Genomic DNA, 24682 nt, shown 5'->3' on the forward strand with positions numbered 1-24682 from the left:
TTACTGAGGGAGCACTATCATCATTCATGCCATTAATTAAGATGTTGAAGATCTTTGGGCTCAAATATCAGCAATCCTTAGAGTACTCTGCCCATTACACTCTGTCAGCCAGACATCGAGCCTTTGATCACTAGTGTTTGAGACTGGTAATGCCACCAGTTTTCAATCCATATAATAGTCCATTTATCCAGCCCGCATTCTCTCCACTTCCAGAAGAGGGTCCTGGGGGAGACAGTGTCAAAGGCCATACTGAAGTCAGTCTCATCCACAGAGCCAGTAGTTTCATCCTAAAAGGCTGTCAGGTTAGCGAATCCAAGCTGAATATTCCTGATTACCTTTGGTCCTTTTTGTCCTTGAAAACGGATTCCAAGAGAATGTTCTTCATGATCTTTCCAGAGAGCAAGGTGAGGCTGAACAACCTACAGATCCCCAAGTTGCCTTCCTCCTCAAATGCAACAAGAACTAGTAGTTTAAATATAGGTTTCTACCACATCCTGTTTTTTCTGTCTGTTCTCAAAATGAGAATTCTGGTTTAGTGTTTTGTCTTTGTCTCAGTATACACCGGACACTTTGGTTGAGTTCTTTTTTGTTTTGTTTTATAGAAAAATGTCTGCCAAATTTTTCTTGCAAATTGAATTCTTGTCTACTCTGAATTTATTATGTATATTTTTCTTTTACTAGACAGCTTTCTGTTTTTGCAATGGTGTGATGAGAACTTCAGCAATCTATTCAGCGTGGGTTTTATTTTGGTTTTGTTCAATGCTAAGCATTGTTTGTGTTGATTCTGACCCTAAATTAGTTTTTCTATTTTGTTTCTCATGTCAGTTACATATATTAGGCTATTCAAATCCAGATTCTCAGATTCTGCTATGGCATAATTTTTAATACCTTGTTTTTTTTCTCTCCCTGTGGCCATGTTGGAGACATTTTTAACCATAGGTTAAAAATCCGTCATAATTAATTTATGGCTATCTTGGAATTTGTATGCAACTCTCTAGGAGTTATACATTTATTTGTGTATATAAGTTACATGTAAGTACACACACAGACACACACATATATAGATACAAAAAATCTGTTAAGTTATTATAGCTCCATGTGAAAGAGAAAATAAGAAGAGTGGTAGAAAGTTTATGTACACACCATGAGACTGGTAGTTTTGTACACTTTATCTTCAGATTAGTTTCAGCATAACTGAAAAATGGGAATGTGTGTACATTTTGCACTGAAGCTTAGTCAAATATATAGACGTTTTAAAAATCTGTACTATTTGTGTAATAATAGCAGAATTTGGCAGGTATATTTGTCCACATATCCAAATTCTTTACCCATCCACAAGTCTCTATTTAAATGAAATCTGTCTCTGCTCCCAGCTGGATTCAGGTTAAGAGTATTAGCAGCCTTTCTTTTTTCAGTACCATTCCTTTTTCAGTACGTTTTTTGCTTTCTTTTGCCCTAACAATCAGCTTCTCTGTTCAGGGATTTGGATGGGTTGAGGGTGATCTCCTCTTCTGTAACCATCAGTAAAAGAAGAGTTAGATGACCAGAGAACTGAAAATAGACATTGAAAGGGCTGGTGTGGCCACCGTTAATGACTTGGTATTGGACACCTTTAACTTTTGTTGCAGTAGAGTTTTCAGCAGATGGTAGATTAAATTCTGACATTTTAATGAATTTCTCTCAGAAATGGTGTTGCCCCACCAAGATTCTTTTGAAATTGTTCTTTTTCAAGTGTGAAATATCTATACCAAGGAGGAGTTCATCATAAGGAAGTGTCAATAAACATATTAAAGTGAGAGTTTTTGTGACAGCACATTCAGATTTTGAGCAGGTTACCCACATGATGGTTCTCAGGGAGCTCTAGAGCCGGTGCAGAGGGGAAAAAATGCTATGTGCTGTGGTGACATTCGATGTGCTACAAAATGCAGTAAAAGAAAACTAAATGTTTAGAAAGTATGGTAGCAGAGACCTGCAGAGCTATCTAACCATCTCCTCTGTCATTACAGCATCTGAGATCTAACCTGACTGAATACCAACCTAAATTATACCAAGTGCTAGATGATGGGAAAAGGCTCCTTTTTTCTGTTAGCTGCTCAGATCTCGAAAGTCAACTGAACCAACTAGGAGAACGCTGGTTAAGTAACTCCAGCAAGGTTACCAAGGAGCTTCATAGATTGGAGACAATACTGAAGCACTGGACAAGGTAATGCTGATGTGCTGGACAATATAAACTTCAGGTCAAAGTCATTCTTAACCCAGAACTATTAGATTTGACATTTAAAAGAAGGTACTTTGAGATGTATGTTTGACTGCTCTACAATATCCTACTTCTGTTCCGTACAAGTGCTATCATACTCTCACATTTGCAATAAAACATGTAACAGCTGGTGGGAGGAAGTCAGAAGGTGTCTTATTCAGATGACTGTTAGAAGCCCAATATCCATACAGGTTGATGAGAAAGGGTGTGTGCTTTGCTAGGTAGCATGAGTAGCCTCAGCATGTTCTGGTAAGGGCATTATCACTGCTGAGTTCTTGAGAGTCTGTGTCATTGCATATGTGAAAGGGAGCTTTTAGCTGCCTTTGGTAATGTTCATATGCTACTTTTGAAATCAGTTCCCTAAGTGATATTCAAGCTTTGTCTGTTATTCATAATATCCCTGGCTTGTTGGCTCACTGGCCAAAGTATTTTGGGTATAATGGCTAAAATAAGAGCTTTCTGATACTATGCTTACCTGTAAAATTAAATCACATTTTTCTGAAATTAATAAAGGAAAGAAAACATTTTTATTTTAAATCTGGCATACAGTATTTTTCTCTAACACGTGGAGGAGAGACTACTCGGTTGCAGGCAAGAAGTGGCTATGATTGCTTTAGTTTTCTTAAACATCTTTACAGATATCAGAGTGAATCAAGTGAACTGACACATTGGTTACAATCTGCAAAGGAGCGACTTGAGTTTTGGAGCCAGCAGTCTTTGACAGTTCCTCAGGAACTGGAAACGGTCCGAGACCACCTGAACTCCTTTTTGGTAAGTCATTCATGGACCTTGGACAACTTTTTCTTTTCAATTACAAATAAACAGCTGAGCAGTCATATGGTTATAAACTTTTTCTCATCGTTGAAGTAGTGAGTATGCAAAAAAAAAAAAATCTGCTTCTGTAGGTGAGCTGTCCTTCAAAGAACTGGTGTGTTTGCACGTTCAGCACTCCTTTGCTATATGCAATGATTGTAAAGCCTGATGATTCTGAAAACAGAAAATGGTTCTATGACTGAAAACAATTGTTGTTCTCACTTGGTCTGAAGTATAGCTGGTAAACACTAATAGAAAGTACATATTTTTAAAGGGAAGGGAGGATATTCGTAGCTTTCTGAGGTATAGCTTTAAGTACAGTAAGCTGATTATTTCCACAAAAATGATTCTGCTTGTAGGAGTTTTCAAAAGAGGTGGATGCTAAATCATCACAGAAATCGTCTGTCCTGAGTACTGGGAACCAGCTTCTCAGGCTGAAGAAGGTGGATACAGCAGCACTGCGCGCGGGATTGTCCCACATTGACAGTCAGTGGACAGAGCTGCTCACGCAAATCCCAGCAGTACAAGAGAAATTGCACCAGGTAAGGAAGGCCAGTCATGGCCTTTGATATTCCAGAAAATTCAGACTATACATTTGGCACTGCCTTTGAGAGATAGTTGCTCCCTTCCTCAGTTTATCAATGTGAGGCAAAATAGGGACAACGGTACTGCTGTTTTAATGTGAGACAGTTTACACTCATGTCCAAATCCTGTCTACCCATTCTGTCTAACACCAATTGGTGTTAATGTCAAACTTTCACAGTTAACGTTTGTTAAATTTTAACCAAAGAACAGATGAGGGTTTTTTCAACATGTTTGTATGCCTTTTGAAAAAAGGGAGTTCACATCCCTGTGTCCTGTGAGATATCCGTGAGAAATGGATAGTGGTTTTGTTCAAATTAAATAAATGGGGTTCAAGTCTATGAAAGGCAAAATAAATCTGAAAATCAGAAATGTAATCTTTGAGTTTGTCCAGTTTCTTTGTACAATGTAGAATGGAAATAAGAAGCCTTTATTTCTTATTAAGATGCATGCAGTTATACAGGGTTGGGTTTTTTTTAATAAACTTCAGGGATATGTTAGGGATGTAGAATAACATAGTAATAAGAGCAGGAAAAGGAAATGCTCTGTGATAAGGCAATGCAAGGAATTCTTATCCATTTTCTTCACAACATGCATTTTAAGTCTGTTATCTCTGCAGCTCCAGATGGAGAAAATTCCTTCTCGTCATGCTATCACTGAAGTTATGAGCTGGATTTCCCTGATGGAAAATGTCATTCAGGAGGATGAAGAGAATATAAAAAATGTAGTAGGACAGAAAGCCATTCAAGATTATGTCAAGAAGTACAAGGTACTGAGTGGAAATGTTATTGATTTCCCTTTGAATTATCACTATTAGATATGTATACCTATGTAAAGTATAAGTGATTTAAGGAAAAAAAATAAGCCCAAAACTTACACTGTGAAGTGGTTAAAATTGTACACAAGTTACAATTTGGTAATATTTGATACAGTGGAAAAGAAGCCAAAATTAGTTTTTCTCTGCTGTTTAGTTATGGCAGGAATATAATTTTTAATATACTTACTTTAATTTCCAGGTAAATCCAAAGCAATATGCACATGATTAAACCTTATTAGATCTTCCTTTCACCCAAAACCACAAAGAACTTTGCAAATTACATATGCTTTTTTATGAATTCTCTGCACAATATCACCTTCTCCTCGAAGTGTAGCCTGTTCTTGAATGGAAGATGGCCAGTGATTTACAGATCAAGATAATTTTAATCAGTATCTGAAGCAAAAATGAAAGATGCTATATCTTGAGATAACTATTGAGGAGTATAGATATAGCAGAATTTCACTTCTTTAACTAGATCAGTAGCACTCTTGTAATAGATCTGCACACAGTGACTTTATTCTCAATGGCAGATTTGTTTCACTAGTCTCCTGAAAAATCACTTTACTTCTTGGCTATTATTCTTCTTTGTATGTAAGAATATTTTCCATCTTATCTGTTTTTGTATTAAAAATTTTGAGACTAAGTGAAAAAAAATTAATATTTACAGAGTTTTTCTTAGATCTGATTCTTGAGTCTGATATCAATAACTTTACTGATTTTTTCTGGGGGGGGCGGTGAGGGTGCTAAAGGGTAGGGGAGAAGGCAGGTTCTTTATCCAAAAGGCAGAGTATTGCTGGTCTATTTCTCAATATTTAGGAAAAAGCAACAGTGTTTTTAATTGCTGTTCAATTGCTAAAAAAACCTCTTAGCAAAATTGTGATAAAGCTGTAATTTGTGAACTTTTTCCTCTTTTTTGCAGGAAGGTAAGAAATTATGGTGCTTATGTTTTGAGGTTTTTATTCCTTTCTTTTCTACTAGGGTTTCAAGATAGATTTAAATTGCAAACAGTTGACGGTAGACTTTGTGAACCAATCAGTGCTGCAAATTAGCAGCCAGGATGTTGAAAGTAAACGTAGCGACAAGACTGATTTTGCAGAACAGCTTGGAGCAATGAACAGACGTTGGCAAATCCTGCAAGGCCTGATAACAGAAAAGGTAATGAAAAAATACTAGATGCTCTGTGGTGAACTTTCAAAATCCATAAACTACAGGGTAATAATGGTTGGAAGCCTCTGCAGGTCATTTAGTCCTACCTCCTGCTCAGAGCGAACTTTACAGTTAGATCAGATTTGATGGGGACTTGCTTAGCTGAGTTTTGGAAATCTCCAAGCACAAATTCCACACCCTCCTTGGGCAGTCCGTTCCTGTGATTAACCAGTCTTGTGGGGGACAAGTTTTTGCCTTGCTCCCAATCACAATTTCCCTTGTTGCAACTTGTGACTGTTCTGTCTCCTCCTTTTACTGCACGTCTCCAAGAATAGTCTGCCTCCATCTTCTCCATAACTCCCCATAACAAATGGACAGATCAATGAGATGCTTCCCTTACCTTTTCCCCAGTTTGAGTGAAACCAACCTTTCCTTGTGTGTTATGTGCTCCAACCCCCTAATGACCTTAGTAACCATTCACCAGTTTGTCAATCTCTCCCTTGCACTGGAGGGCTCAAAATGGGTCACAAGTGTTAAGGAAAGAACCACTTCCCTTGACCTGCTGGGTGCACTCTCAGTAATCTAACCCAGCATGCAGTTATCCTTCATCAGCACAAACGCACACTCTTGATTCATTGTGTTCAGGTTATTGGCCACCATGGCCCCCTGGGTCCTATTCTTCTCTCCAGCCTGCTGCTAGCCTGTATTGTTACATGAGGTTATTTTGTCTGAGGTGCAGGACTTTACATTTGTTTTTACTGAATTTCTTGAGGGTTGATGAGCCTATTTCTCTATCTGCTGTTTTCAAATCCTGTTTTGGGGTTTGGTTTTGCGTTTTTTTTTTAGAATAGAAGTGCTATCTATCTCATTTGCCATCGAATAACACCTAAAACAATCAGAAAAATCTAAGAAACTTTGAAACAATCAATTGACAAAGAAGGTAATATAAATCTTCATCTATTTTACACAGATATAAACAAGGAATATAAAATGAATGTTTGTACGCTTAGTTTTATGTGGGAAGTCCTCCTTGTTTTCTGAAAAGAATTCCACTTCATAAACGTGTTCCACTAAAGTATTAGCTTCTTTCAGCATGTCATAATATTTTAATACTTTATCTCTATATTATTACTTCTGGATAAAGCAGGTTTTTTATTATGGACTCTTTTGCAAATAGCAGATATATCTTGATTTGAATGCATATACTGTTTTTAAATTCTGAAAGCATTGAATTCTGAGAAAGCACTGGTCAGCATTGGTCTTCACTGATGTTTTTAATTGACCCAACAATAAGGGTAATTGTATGAGAAAGTATATAGTCATATTTCTTTACAGATCCAGCTATTGGAAAGTCTGCAGGAATCCTGGGCAGAATATGAAAATAATGTGCAGGGCCTGAAAACTTGGTTTGAAACCCAAGAGAAGAAGCTGAGACAACAACAGAAAATTGGAGACCAGGCTTCAGTACAGAATGCTTTGAAAGACTGTCAGGTAATATCCCCTTACAAATAATAATATTCTCTTTCCAAACGTTAGAAGCAGCACTTAATAAAGCCATGTGAAATCTTTGTATCAGTGAAGTCAGTGACAGAATTCATGTTTACTTCAGTGAGGGAGAGATTTCATTGCAAAAGTGAAAGGAGAAAGGAACAATAATGTCCCAAAGATCTTTTAAGGCAACCAAAGTAATTATTCTTTTTTGTATTGTGTATTGAAGCATGGACATTTCTAAACATGCCAGGTGAACTGAACTATAAAAGCTGTCAAAGGAATATGTTCCCATTCCTGTTTATCCAGTCTTATGGAACTTGATGACTTGATGTCATGAACACCATGCTTGATTATTCAGAAACTTGTTTTTTCTGCCTTATCAATGTCTTTCCTCTGCTGCCCTCTGCCCTCCCATGCATGCTTCTGGACCTCTCAGGCTAGAGTTCAAGCTTATAGGTGTATAAGCAAAACAGATTTTTCTGAATTTATAAACAGGACCTCTACATGGGATCTGGCATCAGATAATTTTTGCTTAAAAGTATTTTGTTCTACCATACACCAAATAATAAATTTCATACCAGATCAAATTTTTAAGTCTTCACAAACAGAACAGCTGGAAATCTATTCAAATGAAATGCATAAGAGAAGTGAATCTATATTCACCAGTGTATTAAACCCATCTTTGTTTCTGTAAAGTCAAATAGGTGTTTAGGCCAGATATGTTTGAAGTCAATTTTTTTTCCAAAGTTCTTGACCTGTTTTCAAACCGGCTGCAGTGCTTAGTTTCAATTCAAGTAGCTTTAAGTTTGCAGGACAATAAGCCCATGCGACTGAAGCAAGGGTAATTTAGCATAGCCTGACATAATCAGCGGGCTGTGCTTGGCTGGAGTTCAAAGCTGAGTCTGATTTATCACCTTTATGGTTTCTTTTGGTCAGGGAAGTTAACAAATACACTTGAGGGAGTCAGTTATGAATGGCAAGGCTTTGATCATCAGAGAAACAAATTGTTTAAGAAATAGCTGTATCAGGTACTCCCAAGTATCAGGTTCAAATAGGACAAAAGCTGCAGTTTATTTATTAACTGATGTTAGTTGCTACCTAGTGTCATATTAATAAATGAAGGCGAGCATTTTTTCCGATCACAGATCAGAAACAGTAACGTGTCTTTAATTCAGTCATGAGTTTAAAATAATGAATAAGAAGCCCCTTTTCACAGAGAACCAGAAATATTTGCTGTTCTTGGTGTTTGAAATGTTTGCCTGTTTTCCATTCTGAATTTTGGAGCAATCTTGTACAAACTTAAATGCCTTTTTTAATGTTATAATCCACTTTTTGGAAAGTCAAATTTACTATGTACAACTTAGAAGTGTTTGCTTTGGTGTAAGCTGGTAAAAGAAAGATGTATTGCTCCAAGGCTGTAGTCTGAAACAAGGTCGTGGCTAGAAGTTTGAAGAAATGTGAAATAGTACAGAAGAAAAGGCTAAGAATATATAGTACAGCAAAAATTCTCTCACGTATATAGACAAAAGTGTATTGTATGTGTGCATGGATAAATTCTGTTAATAGCGTTTGCAAGAGTTGGCAGAATTTGGTTCTCTTGTTGTTGGGGTTTTTTGATTCTTAGGGAGAGTAATTTATTGAAAGACGTGGGGTTTCAGTTTGCCCAGAGTTTTGCTGCGTTTTCTTTCCCCGATGATACACCTCTCTCAGTAAGGAAAGGCTTGCAGAAAATTAAAATACAACCTGAGAGCACAAGATGTACTGCTTCATGTAGAGGCATCCCAAGATTGCTCTCGCCTCACAGTCTGCTTTCCATATCACACTGACTACTTTATCTCCAGACAGGTAAACACAAATTTGTGCTGGCCTGAAGCCTCCAAGCCAGACTTCCCTGCTCTGCTCAGATTCAGTGTTTGTGCTGTCTGAAGCTACACAGCTTCCATATGAGTCAGAGCACTGCAGGACTTTCCTGGATCTCCCTGCACCGTCCCATGAAATTATATAGGTAGTTTCCTGGCTAGGGATGAGTTTATGAGAGCATGCTGTATGACTCTCTGCTGCTCACTGAGTCTTCCTGTTCTTCCTTCATTTTGTGACTTCATTCTCATGCTATTGATCACAAGGTTTGTGACTGGTGAATGTTACATACCAGACCTTCTGCAACTACACTTACTGATAAAACCAGGGAACTTTGAATCGGCATTTCTGTGACCAGTCGAGGGTCATCGTAAATCAGTAACACAGTCAGCACTTGCCTGAGGCAGCAAAACAAGCCACTAACAAGTTGTCAATGGCCTTAGTGCTTACGTACTCAGCCCTGTTTTCTTCACTTGTTTTCACTCAAACTGTTCATTTTCTTCCACTTTTCTTGGATTAGTGTGTGGGAACTGTGAGCAGAGCAAAATGCTGTCGAGCTCATTAATGCTTCCCAACGGCATGCAACCTTGAGGAGTCAATAAGGAAAATTCCTGCAGTCTGTTGCTTGTTGTCATTGGCTGGACTCCAATGAACTTGTCATCTAGGGGAAGGCTCACTGTCCTTGGGCAAGGGGCTTTGCTGGGACCTGGCAGGGACCCACTTCATGTGAGGAGGAAAGGCAAATTGACATCTTTCCCTAGCAAGTAATTTTGTCCTTTTCCTTGGGTGGCAAAATTCATTTTTTTTTCCAGAGGCTTGAGGTAGCTTTGGACTAATTAAAAAGCCCTCTCAGGGTTCTAGGACAAACTAAAAAATGTAACAATTTTCCCATGTATTCAAACTGCTGTCCTATTTTTAATGAGTTTTGGACTCTTACATGAGAACAGAAAATTACACAGAACTTTAATGTAGAGGACATGCTTAAAGACAAACAACTATGCTTTAAAGGGAACATAAAATATTAAGTAAAATTGCTGATGAGTTATGATTCTCTTGAGAATAAAAAGCCAAAGTATGCAAGCATGACTTTCCTATTTTTTAAACTAAGGAGCTTATGGGCATCTTTTCTATCTCAAGGCATTATCTATCCAATTAAATAAACAAAAATGCTCAGGCATCTTCTTTTTCTTTTTCAGGAATTAGAAGAATTAATAAGAACAAAGGAAAAAGAAGTAGAAAATGTAGAACAGAGCGGTCTGTCTTTGATACAGAACAAGAAAGAAGTCGTCTCTTCTGCTGTTATGAAAACACTGCAAGAAATTAACCATTCCTGGGCCAATTTGGATCACATGGTAAAAGAATCATCAAGGAGCAAATTATAGCTCCAGAACAGGGCATGGAGGAGAGGGGGAATTAGCAGTTTGCAACTAGTGGATTTCTTCTATACTGTAGGGGAACAGATTGTGACTTGTGTCCCTCTTTCCATCCATCCCCAAGTTTGGGTTTACACTGCCCATAAAATGGACGTAGGATTTCCTATTTCAAGGGTGCTTTTAATTCTTGCAATTGAAGCTTTTTAGGTGCTTCCTGATATTTAGTGGAAAGGTACCAAATGATCTGTAAGGAACTACCTTCACAAGCACACAGGTCTCACAGAATGAGGAAGAGATCGTCATTGTCATCATCCAAAGCTTGATAACATCGGTCCGCTTTCTCAGTCTGTGCCGACTTTCATAGCCTGACTTGCCTGCCTTAGGGATATGTGTTTGACAGTCTTAGACAGTTTCTCTAGATCTGGCTTTGGACCAAAGTAGAATGGGCTTGATACTTTCTCAGTCCCTGCCATCCTAGCTTTACAAAATCAAGCAGAACTTTATGCTGTACCCAGTGTAAGCCTGTCTGATTGCAGTGCAAAATCTTCATTCTCCAACGAGTCTGAAATTAGGCGTGTAGATCAAGTAGTATTAGAGATCAAAAGGAAGGAAATAATTTAAACAAAACCCAAAGATCGTGAATGCTTTTAATTTACTTTTTTTTTTTTTTTCCTCCTTCCTCCTAGGTTAGCCAGCTGAAGATATTGTTGCAATCTGTTCTTGATCAGTGGAGCATTTACAAGGTGGCTTATGAAGAACTGAATAGTTACCTGACAGAAGCCAGATACTCTTTGTCCCGGTTTTATCTTCTTACTGGTTCTTTGGAAGCTGTGAAAGTCCAAGTTGATAGCCTTCAGGTGAAAAGAAAACCATGCCTCTTGATATACTAAGGATGGATCTAAGGATTAATTTTGTTCTCATTGCACAGATGTAGATAACTATACATTTTGGTTCATAAGAGATGGAAGCATAGACATACTGGCACGTTAAAATCCTGTGAAATTATCAAATAGTCATCACATTTTTCATTTTGCAGAAAAATAAAATGGTGGTAGTTGGTTTTGGTTTTAGATTTTTGATGCTGTTCTTTAATTTTTGAGCTGTACTGTCAAATCGTTAAAAGTTTTTAAATCATGCTGGTGACCATTAAAACTAAAGTTTCTTACTGTGCTTTGTCAGGCTTCTGAGCTACTGACACATATTGAGATCATACTTTAAACCTACTCCCCCACCTCAACACTGTGGTTGCAGTAAATTTGAAGATCAAAGAAAATAATGTTCCAAAAGCTGAGATACTGCTGAGCTGTTCAAGTGGTTTTCCACTGTAAGAAATGCATAAAATACAATGAGATTCCTGTTATAAAATTATTATTAATGGAAATAAATTAATATAAATTATTAAATTAAAAATTATTAAAAATATTGTTTTATTACATAGAATAACCTTTTATTTCAAAGAAAGTTGTTGTCTTTGCAATCAAAAATAAATATGCAAACATTTCCAGATGCTTAAAGCAACAATTTGTGTTGGTGCTATTTGCCAGCAAATTTAAGTTTACATTATCATTTAAATATTTTGTGCGATTTGAAGTCCAGACAGATATAAAGCCAAATGCCCTAAGCATGAACAGCACTTTCCAAACCATGATTTAAAGAGCACCCATTAATGCAGTTTACATCCACTCTTCTATGTTTTCAGTTTTTTATGTGTCAGACAGGAGTCAGCAAAACAGTAGTTACAGAAAATTAGGTTTTTTGCTTATTAAGTTTTTGATTATACTGTTTAATCAGGTTGAGATTTGCTGGGCTGTTCAAACTGTATTAACATGCATAAAAATATTTAAGGTTTAAAAAAAAAAAAAAGCACATTTCCCTTGCCAGCAGTACTTCAGACTGATAAATGAAAGAGCAAGAATCTTATTTTGTGCTGTTACTTTTTCATCTTGTTCTAAACAGGAAAATGTAATTTATTTTTTTCCATTAGTTAAGTTTTAAAGTTTAAAGCGGTTCCATGCATTATTCCTTCTGTGCAAGAGTACTTGTTTAGAATAATTTCTTTTATAAGATTTTTACATTTTTAGAAAATATTAGGTTAAAATTTACTTTTTGCTACGCCTTGATAGACAATATCTCAAATAAATCTAACGCCAGTCTTCATATTTAACAACCTTCTATTTAGATGAAACATGCATGAAATCAAGTTTTGCATTCGTAACCTGTATGATGTAAGTGATACATAGTATTTTGAAATGTTTCTACATCATGCAGTTATAATACCTCATGTATCTTCGTTTTTACTATTATTCTATCTGTTTTAGAGCCTACAAGATGAATTGGAAAAGCAAGAAAACAGCTTACAGAAATTTGGTTCTGTGACCAATCAACTGTTGAAAGAGTGTCACCCACCAGTGACTGAAACACTTACCAACACTTTGAAAGAAGTGAATATGAGGTAGAAAATTGTCTGTGTGTCAAGCTTTGCTTTCAGTGGTAAATTTGCACTAAAAATCCACTGACTCAGTTTTCCATCATTTTTATTTTTATTCTATTTTATTCTTCCATGCATGGCTACCAACCAAGTTTAATAAATACCATGCTGGAAAATAATACTGCACTTAACATGTGAGAATCCTGTCTGAAATGTTTGTTTGCTATGCATGCACCAGATTCCCCAGATTTTAGGTTGCTATTTCTAGTTGTAGGAAGGGCATGATAGGGCAAGAAGCCCTAAGCCTTCACCAGTAGCTTGGCAAACAGCTTCCCCAACTTTGGAACCAGGCCAGAACCAGTGTAAGGGTTTACTCAGAGAAGCTGCAGAAAGGCAGGATCCAAAAGCAAAAACTGGTTTGATGGAAAGTTTGGGGATTTTTTGAAAACACAGTCATGCCAAATTCATTTTTATCTGTGGTCTATCCTGTCCTAGAATCCAGAAGGGGGAGGAGGGATTATTCACTCCATTTCAAAAAAGATGCTGTAGAATTTAACAATTTCAGTGAAACTGGCGGAATTTTCATGTCACCATTTTTATCATATAATAATAAATGAAAAATATTGTGCTTCCTTTAGTGAGGAAATAATGAAGCAATTTGATAAATACCAGAACATTTGAGAAAGCACATATTTCTGGTTGCCATTAGAGCCAAGAATTTAAAGGGGGATTAGATATTTAAATGAATAACAAAATTATAAAGAGTTTCAGTGGGTCTGAGATTATTTTAGAAGGAAGTTACGCAGTGCTTTATGACTTTAAATATTCTGTCAGGGTTTGGGAAGAAATTACAGCAAAAGAAATTATTTCTTGTTTATACCTGTTTTGAGCCACCTAGACCCTTGTAGAAATCTGGTACTGCTAGTTCGTTGTTGGTCGTGGATGCTCTGTGCAGTGAACCAAAGTGTACTAAGTGGAAATAGCAGGAGGTTCACTTCAAAAAGTGCACTCCAGCTCTGACCTCAAGCATTAATATACAGCATCCAAGATGTAGCACAGTGCAGACCTCCTGTGACAGGTCAGAACAGCCCATTAACATATTTCTTGGATTCCTCTGCCCCCTCCCCGTCTCGTCAAACTTCTTGATCTTGATTATTACCAAATTTCTTAAAAGCCAAACGACCATGGAAAACAACAGAGAGGAAGAGGGGAAGGGATAGTTCTTGTGGACTCCCAGGCTTCGATCATTTATCCAATCTCTTCACCAGGTGGAACAACCTTCTACAGGAGATTGCAGAGCGGTTGCATGCCAGTAAGGGCCTCCTACAGCTGTGGCAGAGGTACAAGGACTGTTACCAGCAGTGCTCTTCCACACTCCGTCAGCGGGAAGACCAGACCAATGAACTCCTGAAGACTGCCACCAGTAAAGACATTGCTGATGATGAAGTTACTACTTGGATTCGGGACTGTAACGTATGTTCAGTTAAGCTTTGCAGTTTTTTACAGCTCTGTGGGCTAAAAATCACAAGAGGCTCTCCATTACTAAACTTTATACTTGATGTATTGGCAACTTGCATAGAAACACATTTCTTTTTTTCCTGATACGTCTCAGGGACAGGAGAGACAGCTTTATGTCTGCTACCCAAATATCATGAGTTTCTCAGGCTTTTCATGTGATCCCTCCATTACTTGTAGTGGTGTTCCAGAAGCTTGTATCTGAAGTCATTTCTCTGAATAAGGCGGATAAATTATATCACTTGATTAATTTTTAAGTCCCTGGTTATCAAAGGTATTTTTGCTTAGGAAAATATCTCTACCAAATCTATTGAGTTCCTTGTAATAGAAAGAAGCACAAGATCCTATGACTATATTCCGACCAATCAAAGCTTTTTGGTTTTTCTGAATGAAGAGAGACTGAACGTTCTGGGGATGTGTTTATCCTTCCTTATGGAAGGACACCATTCAGTGTGAAACCTTGAGATTCTTCTTTTTTCAAGACTGCATCTCAAGACAGCAGGATAGTTTATCTCCTATCTGTGGTTACATTTTTGTTCTTTTGAGTTTAAGCTTATGTTGTGTCATTGATGAAAAAATTAAAATGTTGATTGTCTTACTGTAAGCAAAACAATTGCAAGGAGAAAAAAGAAAACATTAATGAGCTCTTTGAGCATTTGCTGCCATAGTCATCTGGACTGGCAATTCGAATTGTTCAGTTTGAATAATTTCTTCATTTCCTGATGTCCCATTCTTTAACCATTATGTTAGGCCTTTTACAAAAGTTACTTTTTCATTTCTCCTGCTAATTCATAGCAGGAATTAAAAGGCAGGTCTAGTCAGACCTGAATCAACTCACAGTGAGGGCTGCCACTGCTTAGGACCAGCATGTCAGTAGATTCAAAAGGTTTGTTTCAACAAGTCTTGCCTCATCAGTAACTCGGGCTTGCTCAAAGGTAGCTGAGCAGTCCCTTCTTTCTGTTCCTCTGTGTACAGGTAAATATTTTTTTATTCTGCCCATCATTTCCTTTTCATACAGAGCGTGGATGGACACTTCTGCATTGAAATACAGTAGTAAATATAAGTTTTTCATATGGTGATGGAGTTTGGTCATTTCATTCTTCTTTAAATCAGGGGAGGATGACATCAGGAGAGTGAAAGGTTAATTCTTCATATCTTTATCCAATGTGTTGCCACAGGATGTACTCACGGATTTGAAGACAGCACAGGAGTCACTGGTTGTTCTTCAAGAACTGGGAGAGGAGCTGAAAAGCCAGGTGGAGGCTTCAGCAGCAGCATCTATACAGTCTGAACATCTTTCTCTGAACCAGAATCTGTCAACCCTAGAACAGGCTCTCCGCAAGCAACAGGCTGTACTTCAGGTATGCCAAGAATGTTTTCAGTCCTTGAATCTGATCATCCTGTGGTACCTGAAAACATACAAATTAGTTAAAAAACTGCCTGGGGAAAGAGGATAGTGTCACCTGTTGGTCAGCATTTCCTGGAAGCCAAAGTTGAGAGCAGAAAATATTCTCAAGTCCAGCATAGAGATCTCGTAAGAAGGTCCAAATTCTGTGAAGAGGATAACAAACCTCATGGAGGAAAGTGTCTATCTAGAATCCCAAGAGCACCGTGCTTTCTACAGACAGCAATAGCGCTAACAGCTGGATCCACAGCTACTGCTTCCCTGAGGACAACCTCTCTTCCCAGCTAGATCTTTAGCAGTAAAACAAATGAGAGATTCTGAATAATTGTGTAGAATTGATTTTTACAGTTCCTATTAATGTCAGTGACCAGAGTGACACCTACCATTTGTGTCAAAGCCTGTTCAGCAGATGTTGCTAATTGTTTGTGTCACCAGGGAGTAAAAAGCAAAAAAGAGGGTGGCAGAATGTATTCCATAGGAAAGTATATGGGTGACAAAGCAACAAAAATAGTGGCTTCTATTTGGGTGACAAGGGGAATTACCCAAGAAATCCAGCGTTGTCTAGAATGTGATTATAACATCACTGTTCTGTGAGGAGACAAAATGTAAGGGAAGTTTTAAATTGCACTAATAGCAACTAGTTCTTCTGTCTGCTGACAATAGATTAAGCAGAGGAGTTAGTTCATAGAAGGAAGTTGGAGAAGGTTACCTATTTCAAGGCAAGGAGATATTTACATACTTTGTTGAAGTGGTGCCTTTTTGCTATGATCAAAAATCCTCTGTTCTAACTTTAAAAAAAAAGCCCAATAATTCCACAGTCTGTGAGAAAAGTAGGAGTTACAATTACTCCTAGTGTACTCAGCTGTTTGCAAATCTGTAATCATAGAATCATAGAATCATCCAGGTTGGAAGAGACCCTTGGGATCATCGAGTCCAACCATCTACCCTACACTACAAAGTTCTCCCCTATATCATATCCCCCAACACCACATCTAAACGTCTCTTAAACACATCCAGGGATGGTGACTCAACCACTTCCCTGGGCAGCCTATTCCAATGCCCGACCACTCTTTCAGTGAAAAATTCTTTCCTAATGTTCAGTCTAAACCTACCCTGCTGGAGCTTGAAGCCATTCCCTCTTGTTCTGTCATTAATTACCTGTGAGAAGAGACCAGCACCAACCTCTCTACGATGTCCTTTCAAGTAGTTGTAGAGAGTGATGAGGTCTCCCCTCAGCCTCCTCTTCCTCATACTAAACAGTCCCAGCTCCTTCAACCGCTCTTCATAAGCTTTGTTCTCCAGGCCCTTCACCAGCTTCGTTGCCCTCCTCTGTACCTGCTCCAGCACCTCGATATCTCTCTTGTATTGAGGTGCCCAAAACTGGACACAATACTCGAGGTGTGGCCTCACCAGTGCTGAGTACAGGGGCACAATCACCTCCCTACTTCTGCTGGTCACGCTATTTCTAATACAAGCCAGGATGCCGTTGGCTTTCTTGGCCACCTGGGCACACTGCTGGCTCATATTCAGCCGCTTGTCAATTAGAACCCCCAGGTTTCTTTCTTCCAGGCAGCTTTCCAGCCACACTTCCCCAAGCCTGTAGCAATGCACGGGGTTGTTGTGGCCTGGAATGCAGAACCTGGCACTTGCCCTTGTTGAAACTCATGCCATTGATTTTGGCGCAGTGCTCCAATCTATCTAGGTCTCTCTGTAGAGCTTCCCTATCCTCATGCAGATCAACACTCCTGCTTAGCTTGGTGTCATCTGTGAACTTGCTGATGATACATCCTATGTCCTTGTCGAGAAATAATGAGAATTATTATAATGAGAATAACCAGGAGTGTAATGTCAATATGGATGCTATGTGGCCAAAGTTCTTACACTGTGGGTCCTTTTCTATTCAAGGCTGGAGTGCTGGACTATCAAACCTTTGCCAAGAACCTGCAAGTCCTTGAGGCCTGGATAACAGAAGCAGAAGTAGTACTGAAAGGACAGGATCCCAGTCACTCATCTGATCTCTCAGCGATACAGAGTAGAATGGAGGAACTCAAGGTGATTAATAAATGCAGAAAGTGTTGAATTAATTTTTTTTTCTGTTAGCCTGGTTATTTGTAGTACAGGGTATGCACAAATATCATACATGTATTCTATACATATTAAAGTAGTATTTAGTGTAGGGATGAAATCATCTATTCTTTTTGAGTATCTTGATATACTGAAGAAATATGCATACTGTGTATTGCATGATCTCAATTTGAGCTCTTTACTCTTTCTTTTTGTGGGGCTTTTTTTACCCTCTTATTCTTTCAAAGTTGATGAACTTTGCCATCTAAGTTGTTTTTGTCATTTTAGTCTTCCATTATTTTTCTATCAGGATTAACTATACATGTAATTGCACTTTGGGCATGCTGAAACCCAGGACATTTTCCTATCAGAGTGAATTGGATATTTCTGTACTGCAAAACAAAAACGCAAAAAATAAAAAGCTGAATAAGTTCAATGGGAATTTGCCAGCCTAGCATTCAGGCTAAGAAAAAAAGAAAAAGGCTCACTTTTTTGACAAAATAATCATATGGCTTCAAACACTAGCCTACTTTTGCAGCTCTGAGTGGTAAATCCCCAATTCAGCAAAAGACTTCAGTGCAATTTGAGTTTACTTCTCTGTGCATGTTTAAACATGAACATAAGTCTTGTCCTGGTCTGAGACTAGAGGCTGAAGACTGGAAATGTAATTTTTCCCTGGCATAGGGATTGCTTGCCACTTGGTGGCAACCAAGGCCCCTCCAAATTAAACTGAGTGCTAGTTCATAATTCTGCAGTATATAACAGCGTATTTACTGAACTTTCTGGTTACCACTTTTACTGTTTGTTGCAGAGTCAGATGTTGAAGTTCAGCAGTATGAGCCCAGATTTGGACCGCCTTAATGAGCTGGGTTATAGGCTTCCTCTGAATGATAAAGAAATTAAAAGGATGCAGAACCTGAACAGACATTGGTCTCTGATCTCATCTCAGACTACGGAGAGATTCAGGTGGGGATAGTTAAAGATCGTTGTATAGTTTTCTTAGATTACAGCAGCTAGAAAGTATACCTTTTGCCGAATAAAGAAAGCATTTCAGATATTTCATTAACCAAAGTCCCTTTTCTTTGGTATAATTATAAATAAAAAGTGAAGCCAGTGAGCTGAGATGTTAGTTTTGCCACAAATTAACAGAATTTGAAATGGGGAACACTGCTACTTTTCAAAGTGTTGACTAGATAAATTGAATGAGGCAGCTGAGTGGGAAAAGTGTTACCATCTGATTTGGAATTCATTTGGGAAAGTTATCGCAAGACCCTTAACACTGTGTGTGAGAGAAGAAGACCTTACCTGAATCCATCTTTATTTCTTTCTTTCAGTAAGCTGCAGTCTTTCTTACTGCAGCAGCAGACCTTCTTGGAGAAGTGTGAGACTTGGATGGATTTATTAGTTCAGACTGAGCAGAAGCTGGCGGCAGAGATTTCAGGAAACTACCAGAGCCTTTTAGAACAACAAAGAGCACATGAGGCAAGTCATCATGCGTATTTATATAGAACTACAACACATACTATTTATACATAAATGGAATGCACATTCTTTTGTGGAGTAATGTAATAGCATGCCTTGAATTGAATTACATTTGCCTGCACCATCTGAGGATATCTTAAGTTAAAAACACAAGCGTACAAATATGTCAATAATACCCAGTTTGGGGAGGACTTGAGTATCTGTCTGCATTTCTGTATAATGTGTCAGTATGCCTAGGAGTGCTTGTCCCCTACAGATTGGTTTGTATTACTACTTCAGATTTGTAAATCAAAGTTTTTATTGGTCTTCCCATAGAGCCTAACTACTCTCATGCAATTTGGCCCCTTGTCTTCAGTCCTAACTGGAGAAAATCTCTGTTCTTTCAATTTATTCTGATTTTGTTTTTTGTTATTAAATTACCAACATATACAGCATCTGAAGAGCATGTTAAAGGAAGACTTTTTTGTCAAATACTGAGTTATATAACTCATCATGGGACCTCCATTTGGTAACATTTCCTTGGAGAACAAACTGATTTGATCTTCACTACATGCTGGAGTCATTTTTCTGTTTGTAACAAATCAAAAGCTAGCCCAGCTTTTGCTGCAGGGAAAAACTGATTCAGAGTTTTTACTAGAAGATGCCTTTATGATTCTTCAGTGAAGTCAAGTGATGCACATTTTTTTCTCCACCCATATTGTTACTGCCAAGAATTCTGGTAAAGATCAAGTAAGATAAGTCAAATTTCATACCAAAGCTCCCATGTGGCCACAGTAGTTTCAGTTCCCACAACTTTTTCAGCTGACCTACCCATAGACTCGGGCCAGATCATAGGGAGAGTCATGTCCTTCCCCTCTCACAGCATAGTGTTTGGATGAATGTCTGATAGCAGAAAGTAATTCACAACCATTTTTACTTGCTTTAGCATACATTTGCTTTAGCATTTAACTGCCTTTGCTTTCATAAACGTCATCCATTTCATTTCCTCTTGCTGCTGCCAGCATTAACTGGACAGAGTCTGTGTAAGTTAAGACATCTCAGGTCATTGAGATTTGAATGTCTAGAAATCATTGCTGTCTAAGTGGGTAACTTCCTACTGTTGTTGTGTCCAGTCATAGCTATAATTTTTGAAAGGAGTTTATGGCAATCTTCTTGCTTACAATTGTCTTGAGATCTCCTGAAATCTTGATCTGAGCAATCAATTCAGATGAGTGTTACTAAGGGACTCTGAAGCTTTTTTTATTACAACTATAAAGTTATCTCAGAATTCAGTGAACTAATATCTGATTTTCTAAATACTGCAATTCATACTAAGAAAATATTGTAAACAGCATTTTTTTATTTTTACCTAAAGCTTTTTGGCATTTTATATAATCTAAATGTATTCAGTACTCAATATTCTTTGCAGTGCCTCCTCATACTCATGAAGAATTTTCTTTCCACTCCTTGCAGCTGAAAGGGTCAAATCTAAACTTCTTGAGACCAATTTCCAGATTCTTTTACTTTTTATTTTTGAAGATAATGACAAAATATTTTGTTTCTACATGTATTCCCAGAATGGATATTGAAATGCCTCCAGCTCAGTTATCAGCTTTCCAGTGCTGACTCATAACTTTGCTGGGGTTTATTCAAAGAGGACCTCAGCTACCTCAGTGGCCTTATTTAGAAATAACTTCCCACCAAAATTTATAAACCAGAAACATGGAGGTGATGCCTGTTTCAAATATTGTGCGCTAACACTGGTATCTGCATCTGACAAGTCTGTCAGGACAATCTTTCATCATTCTGGCACAATTCTCCAGATATCCTAAGCCTGGTACATTGCTTGGGACTCCCGTGCAGTGGGAATGCACTGAGACAAGCGTTCGAGAAAGTGCTGGCAGAGGAAGGGGAAGTTCCTTGCCAACTCAATTACTGAAATTTTTCCAGTGTGCTGGTATTGTGCTTTCCAAAATCTGCCTTCCTTTCCTCCTCCTTTGGATTTCTATTTCCGTGATTCATAGTGATCTACATATGAGAAGAAATTGGAGTGGCAAGTGGTCCCACATTACAGAGTTGTTCTCTTCTGTACAGTGTACATGTGGAGTGCCAGTGGATGTTGACAGAAATGTCTCTCTGCTTTTGGGTAGGGCTTGAATACCTCCACTCTAAGCAGGGTTCCTCATGCTCGGCAAGCTTTTGTTTCACCTGTCCCCTTACAAAATATTTAAATTGTCGCTTTTGGGGGGTTTGCTTTTGTTAGGTTTTGTTGGGGTTTTTTTTAGCCAGTTGTATTTTGTTTAGTCTCAATCTCTCAACAGTGCTGGTAGATGCTGTTGCCTCCTGTGCTTCATCCATGCCCCCTAACCTGACAGAAATAGATGAGACGGGAAGTAAAATTTCTGCCTTCTTGCTCAGCTTTCTGAAATTCTCAAACCAATAGTATTGTGGTTTTGTTCATGAGATAATAGAGCAATTAGTTTCCCTCTGGTTCAGGCTCAGTCATTCAGATGAGCCAAGATATTCGAAGAATGCTATCAAATACTTCTGCAAGGAAATCAGATAACACTATTTCTTTCTATGGGAAAATTTATGACCTGGGTAACATTTTCAAAAGTAATTCAGTGATCCAGAGAGTCAAAATGTTATTTTGAAAAATTAGTCCATCGTCTAGAAGTCCTAAGCTACATACAGTGTGCTTGAGAGATTTAATTGTGCAGGTGCCAGCAGGTATTTTGCTGGCAGTTGCAGATGCAGGGACTGGTACATCACAATTTGAGCTGGTGGGAAGCCGTATAACAGAGGTGTAATCTTGATTTGGGGAATAGTGGCTCTCAGTTCAGGCAAGGGTGAACTATCAACTGCAAACACTACCACTAACAAAAGGAGAAAAAAATCTCAAGCTTCATGCTCGTATATGTTCTCTTTTAATCTCTCTAAAAAGCTTTTGAACGTGGTGTGCGTCTGGTCCTGAGCTGGTGCACCTTCATCAACATAAGAATATTCCTGAACAACCTTATCTAGAGACATGGTCCATTACTAAAAGAAAAGATGTTTTTAAAAATAAATGCACGTAGTATATATTTAATTAATTTTTGCTTAAGTAGTACTTAGGTAATTTTTTGTCTTAAATAGTATTTAAGGAATAAGGGAGTTTTTAAAGTAATTAAAGTGACTGATGTAAAGTATTTACTGTGACTGATGGGGAAAATTGAAAAATAAATTGGAAAAATTGGAAGAAGTAGAAAATTCACTTTTATCTCCTACGCATGGCTGACCATTTCTTTTAAAGTTCTATAGGCAGTGTAAAATTGCATTAAAAATTCTATAACACTATCACAAACAATCTGTGCATAAATTCAGTTTAACAAGGCAAAGGACTATAATAATCTTCAATGCTTCAGAAAATGAAAAGTGCCCTTTCGGTCCATGCAATAAATACCCTATCTAGATTTTTTTGTAAGTTATAGTGCCAATCACACAATTGTACTCAAAGACATAAAAACTACCTCCTGTTGATATTGTTTATCTTTTTTTTTTCAAATCTCAAACAGCTAATAATAATTACTAGAAGCAGCAAAGAAGTCCAAATGTTTCTGTTTAAGTTAATGACAAAAGTTCTATTGAGTTAATTTGAAATGAAATTAAATACATGAAAATTCATTTTTACCAGTGCATACAGATAGATTTAAAATGTAAGATCTTGTTTTAACATCCTTGTTTCCTGTACAACAGCTCTTCCAGGCAGAGATGTTCAGCCGCCAGCAAATTTTGCATTCAATTATCTCTGATGGGCAGCACCTCATAGAACAAGGACAGGTGGATGACAGGTAGACATTCCTGTGTTGTTGCTGCTGCTGTTTCTGTCAGGTAGTACTTAGGCTAGTGGGGGACTTCCAAACAGAGAAGGTAACAAACATCTGTGTTAGATCGTGGTCTTCTGAGGTAGAAGTTACTGTTGCCATAGTTAAGCTATTAAGTAGCCAGATCTTACCTAAGATAGCGTTCTGGGGTTTGTGAATGTGTGCATGCCTTTGGGAATACAACAGCCTTGGGGCTGCTTCTCTGACAAAGATTTGTCTTGGATTATCAAGCATGTGACATATTTGCCTATTTTGATGTACTTTCAAAATGCCACTTTCACCAAAGGAGCCTGCAGTGACAGATTTAGTGAGTTACATTTGATTTGTGCCAGCTGGGGACTTGCCTGTACCAAGAGGATTCCCTACTGCCGTTTAAGAACACCTGCAGCCTAAATGTGGTGGAATATGAATTCATCACTGTCTGAGATCTGATCACTTGTGATCAAATGAATGAAAATCATTGAATCACTGAAAATCAGTGGTTTTAAACTTGTGCATGTGCATTGACTTTGCTAAGAGTATCACGGTCCTAATATAAGATGAACTGTTTATTGGGATGTGAGAATTTTGTTAATGCTGTGTATATCTTATGCCTGCTTTGAGCTTAGTAGTAAATCTGTGGGAGAATTGTGAAATTTCCATTATTTACTATGAATTTGGCTAATCCAAACTGGCAGAGCCTGTGGATTTTCTTTGCATACTTCTGGGGAGAAGGTAGAAGAGTTTTGTGTGTTAAAGGTATGGGATTTTTAATGCCTCAATAATCGGAGCCCTTTGATTCTCCCAGTACATGAAGTATGATGTTCTCATCCTCAGTCAGCTATCATGAGACTTCAGTGCTATTCTCCTAGTGTTTCATAATTGACAGCCAGAAAACATCTTCCCTTTCCCTTCAGTTTATTTCATTAAACAAATAGGTCGAAGTATGAAGATTATCTCTGGTTTTATTTGTTTATCGATTTATAATAGGGATGAATTTAATCTGAAGCTGACTCTTCTAAGTAATCAATGGCAAGGAGTAATTCGCCGGGCACAGCAGAGGAGGGGGATCATTGACAGCCAGATTCACCAGTGGCAACGCTACAGGGAGATGGCAGAGAAGCTGCGCAAGTGGCTGGTGGAAATATCCTGTCAGCCAGTGAGTGGGCTGGGCGACGCTCCTTTCCCATTACAGCAAGCCAGAGCGCTACTGGATGAAGTGCAGGTATGTCCAGTGTGTTTGAAGAAAGAGGAAAAAATCCCCACCTTTTTTACAGCCTTCATCATTTAAAATATTCTTTAAAATATGTTAGATTCAAACTATCTGCTTTGCAGAAAGCAGTACTGGATGTTAGTTCTTTGGAACTGGCATAGCCTCAAAAGCAGCAGTGTGATGGAAAGTTGGGAGTTCATAAATAACATGCAACAAAGAACTTGCCTCTCTCTAGAGCCTCATTTGCTGCTGGTTTTGCTGTGTAGCTAACATCGTACTGAAAGTGTCTTGAAAAAAAAATATGATGTCTTGTTTGAGGAACATATTCTAGCTAACAAAAAAGGATTCCTTGAGTGTCAATCTTCGTGTGAGGTTAACGGTATCTATTTAGCAACTTGGTGTCTTCAAGCTTTTTGGC

At 38.1% G+C, this 24682-nt stretch overlaps 1 protein-coding gene across 1 annotated transcript in view; it reads left to right on the forward strand.

Annotated features, from left to right (window-relative positions):
• Window positions 1-24682, forward strand: part of SYNE1 (spectrin repeat containing nuclear envelope protein 1) — a 255963-nt gene that overhangs the window by 187061 nt on the left and 44220 nt on the right. The window contains exons 108-123 of the mRNA XM_074162789.1: window positions 2007-2203; window positions 2896-3028; window positions 3430-3612; window positions 4272-4421; window positions 5448-5624; window positions 6951-7106; window positions 10160-10315; window positions 11023-11193; window positions 12655-12788; window positions 14033-14237; window positions 15458-15640; window positions 17590-17736; window positions 18560-18714; window positions 19083-19230; window positions 22945-23039; window positions 24042-24276. Coding sequence (XP_074018890.1) covers window positions 2007-2203; window positions 2896-3028; window positions 3430-3612; window positions 4272-4421; window positions 5448-5624; window positions 6951-7106; window positions 10160-10315; window positions 11023-11193; window positions 12655-12788; window positions 14033-14237; window positions 15458-15640; window positions 17590-17736; window positions 18560-18714; window positions 19083-19230; window positions 22945-23039; window positions 24042-24276 — 2625 coding nt within the window. The remainder of the gene's footprint in view (window positions 1-2006; window positions 2204-2895; window positions 3029-3429; window positions 3613-4271; window positions 4422-5447; window positions 5625-6950; window positions 7107-10159; window positions 10316-11022; window positions 11194-12654; window positions 12789-14032; window positions 14238-15457; window positions 15641-17589; window positions 17737-18559; window positions 18715-19082; window positions 19231-22944; window positions 23040-24041; window positions 24277-24682) is intronic.

The sequence above is a fragment of the Numenius arquata genome, chromosome 2 (genome assembly GCF_964106895.1).
Source record: "Numenius arquata chromosome 2, bNumArq3.hap1.1, whole genome shotgun sequence".
In the NCBI taxonomy this organism is placed as follows: Eukaryota; Metazoa; Chordata; class Aves; order Charadriiformes; family Scolopacidae; genus Numenius; species Numenius arquata.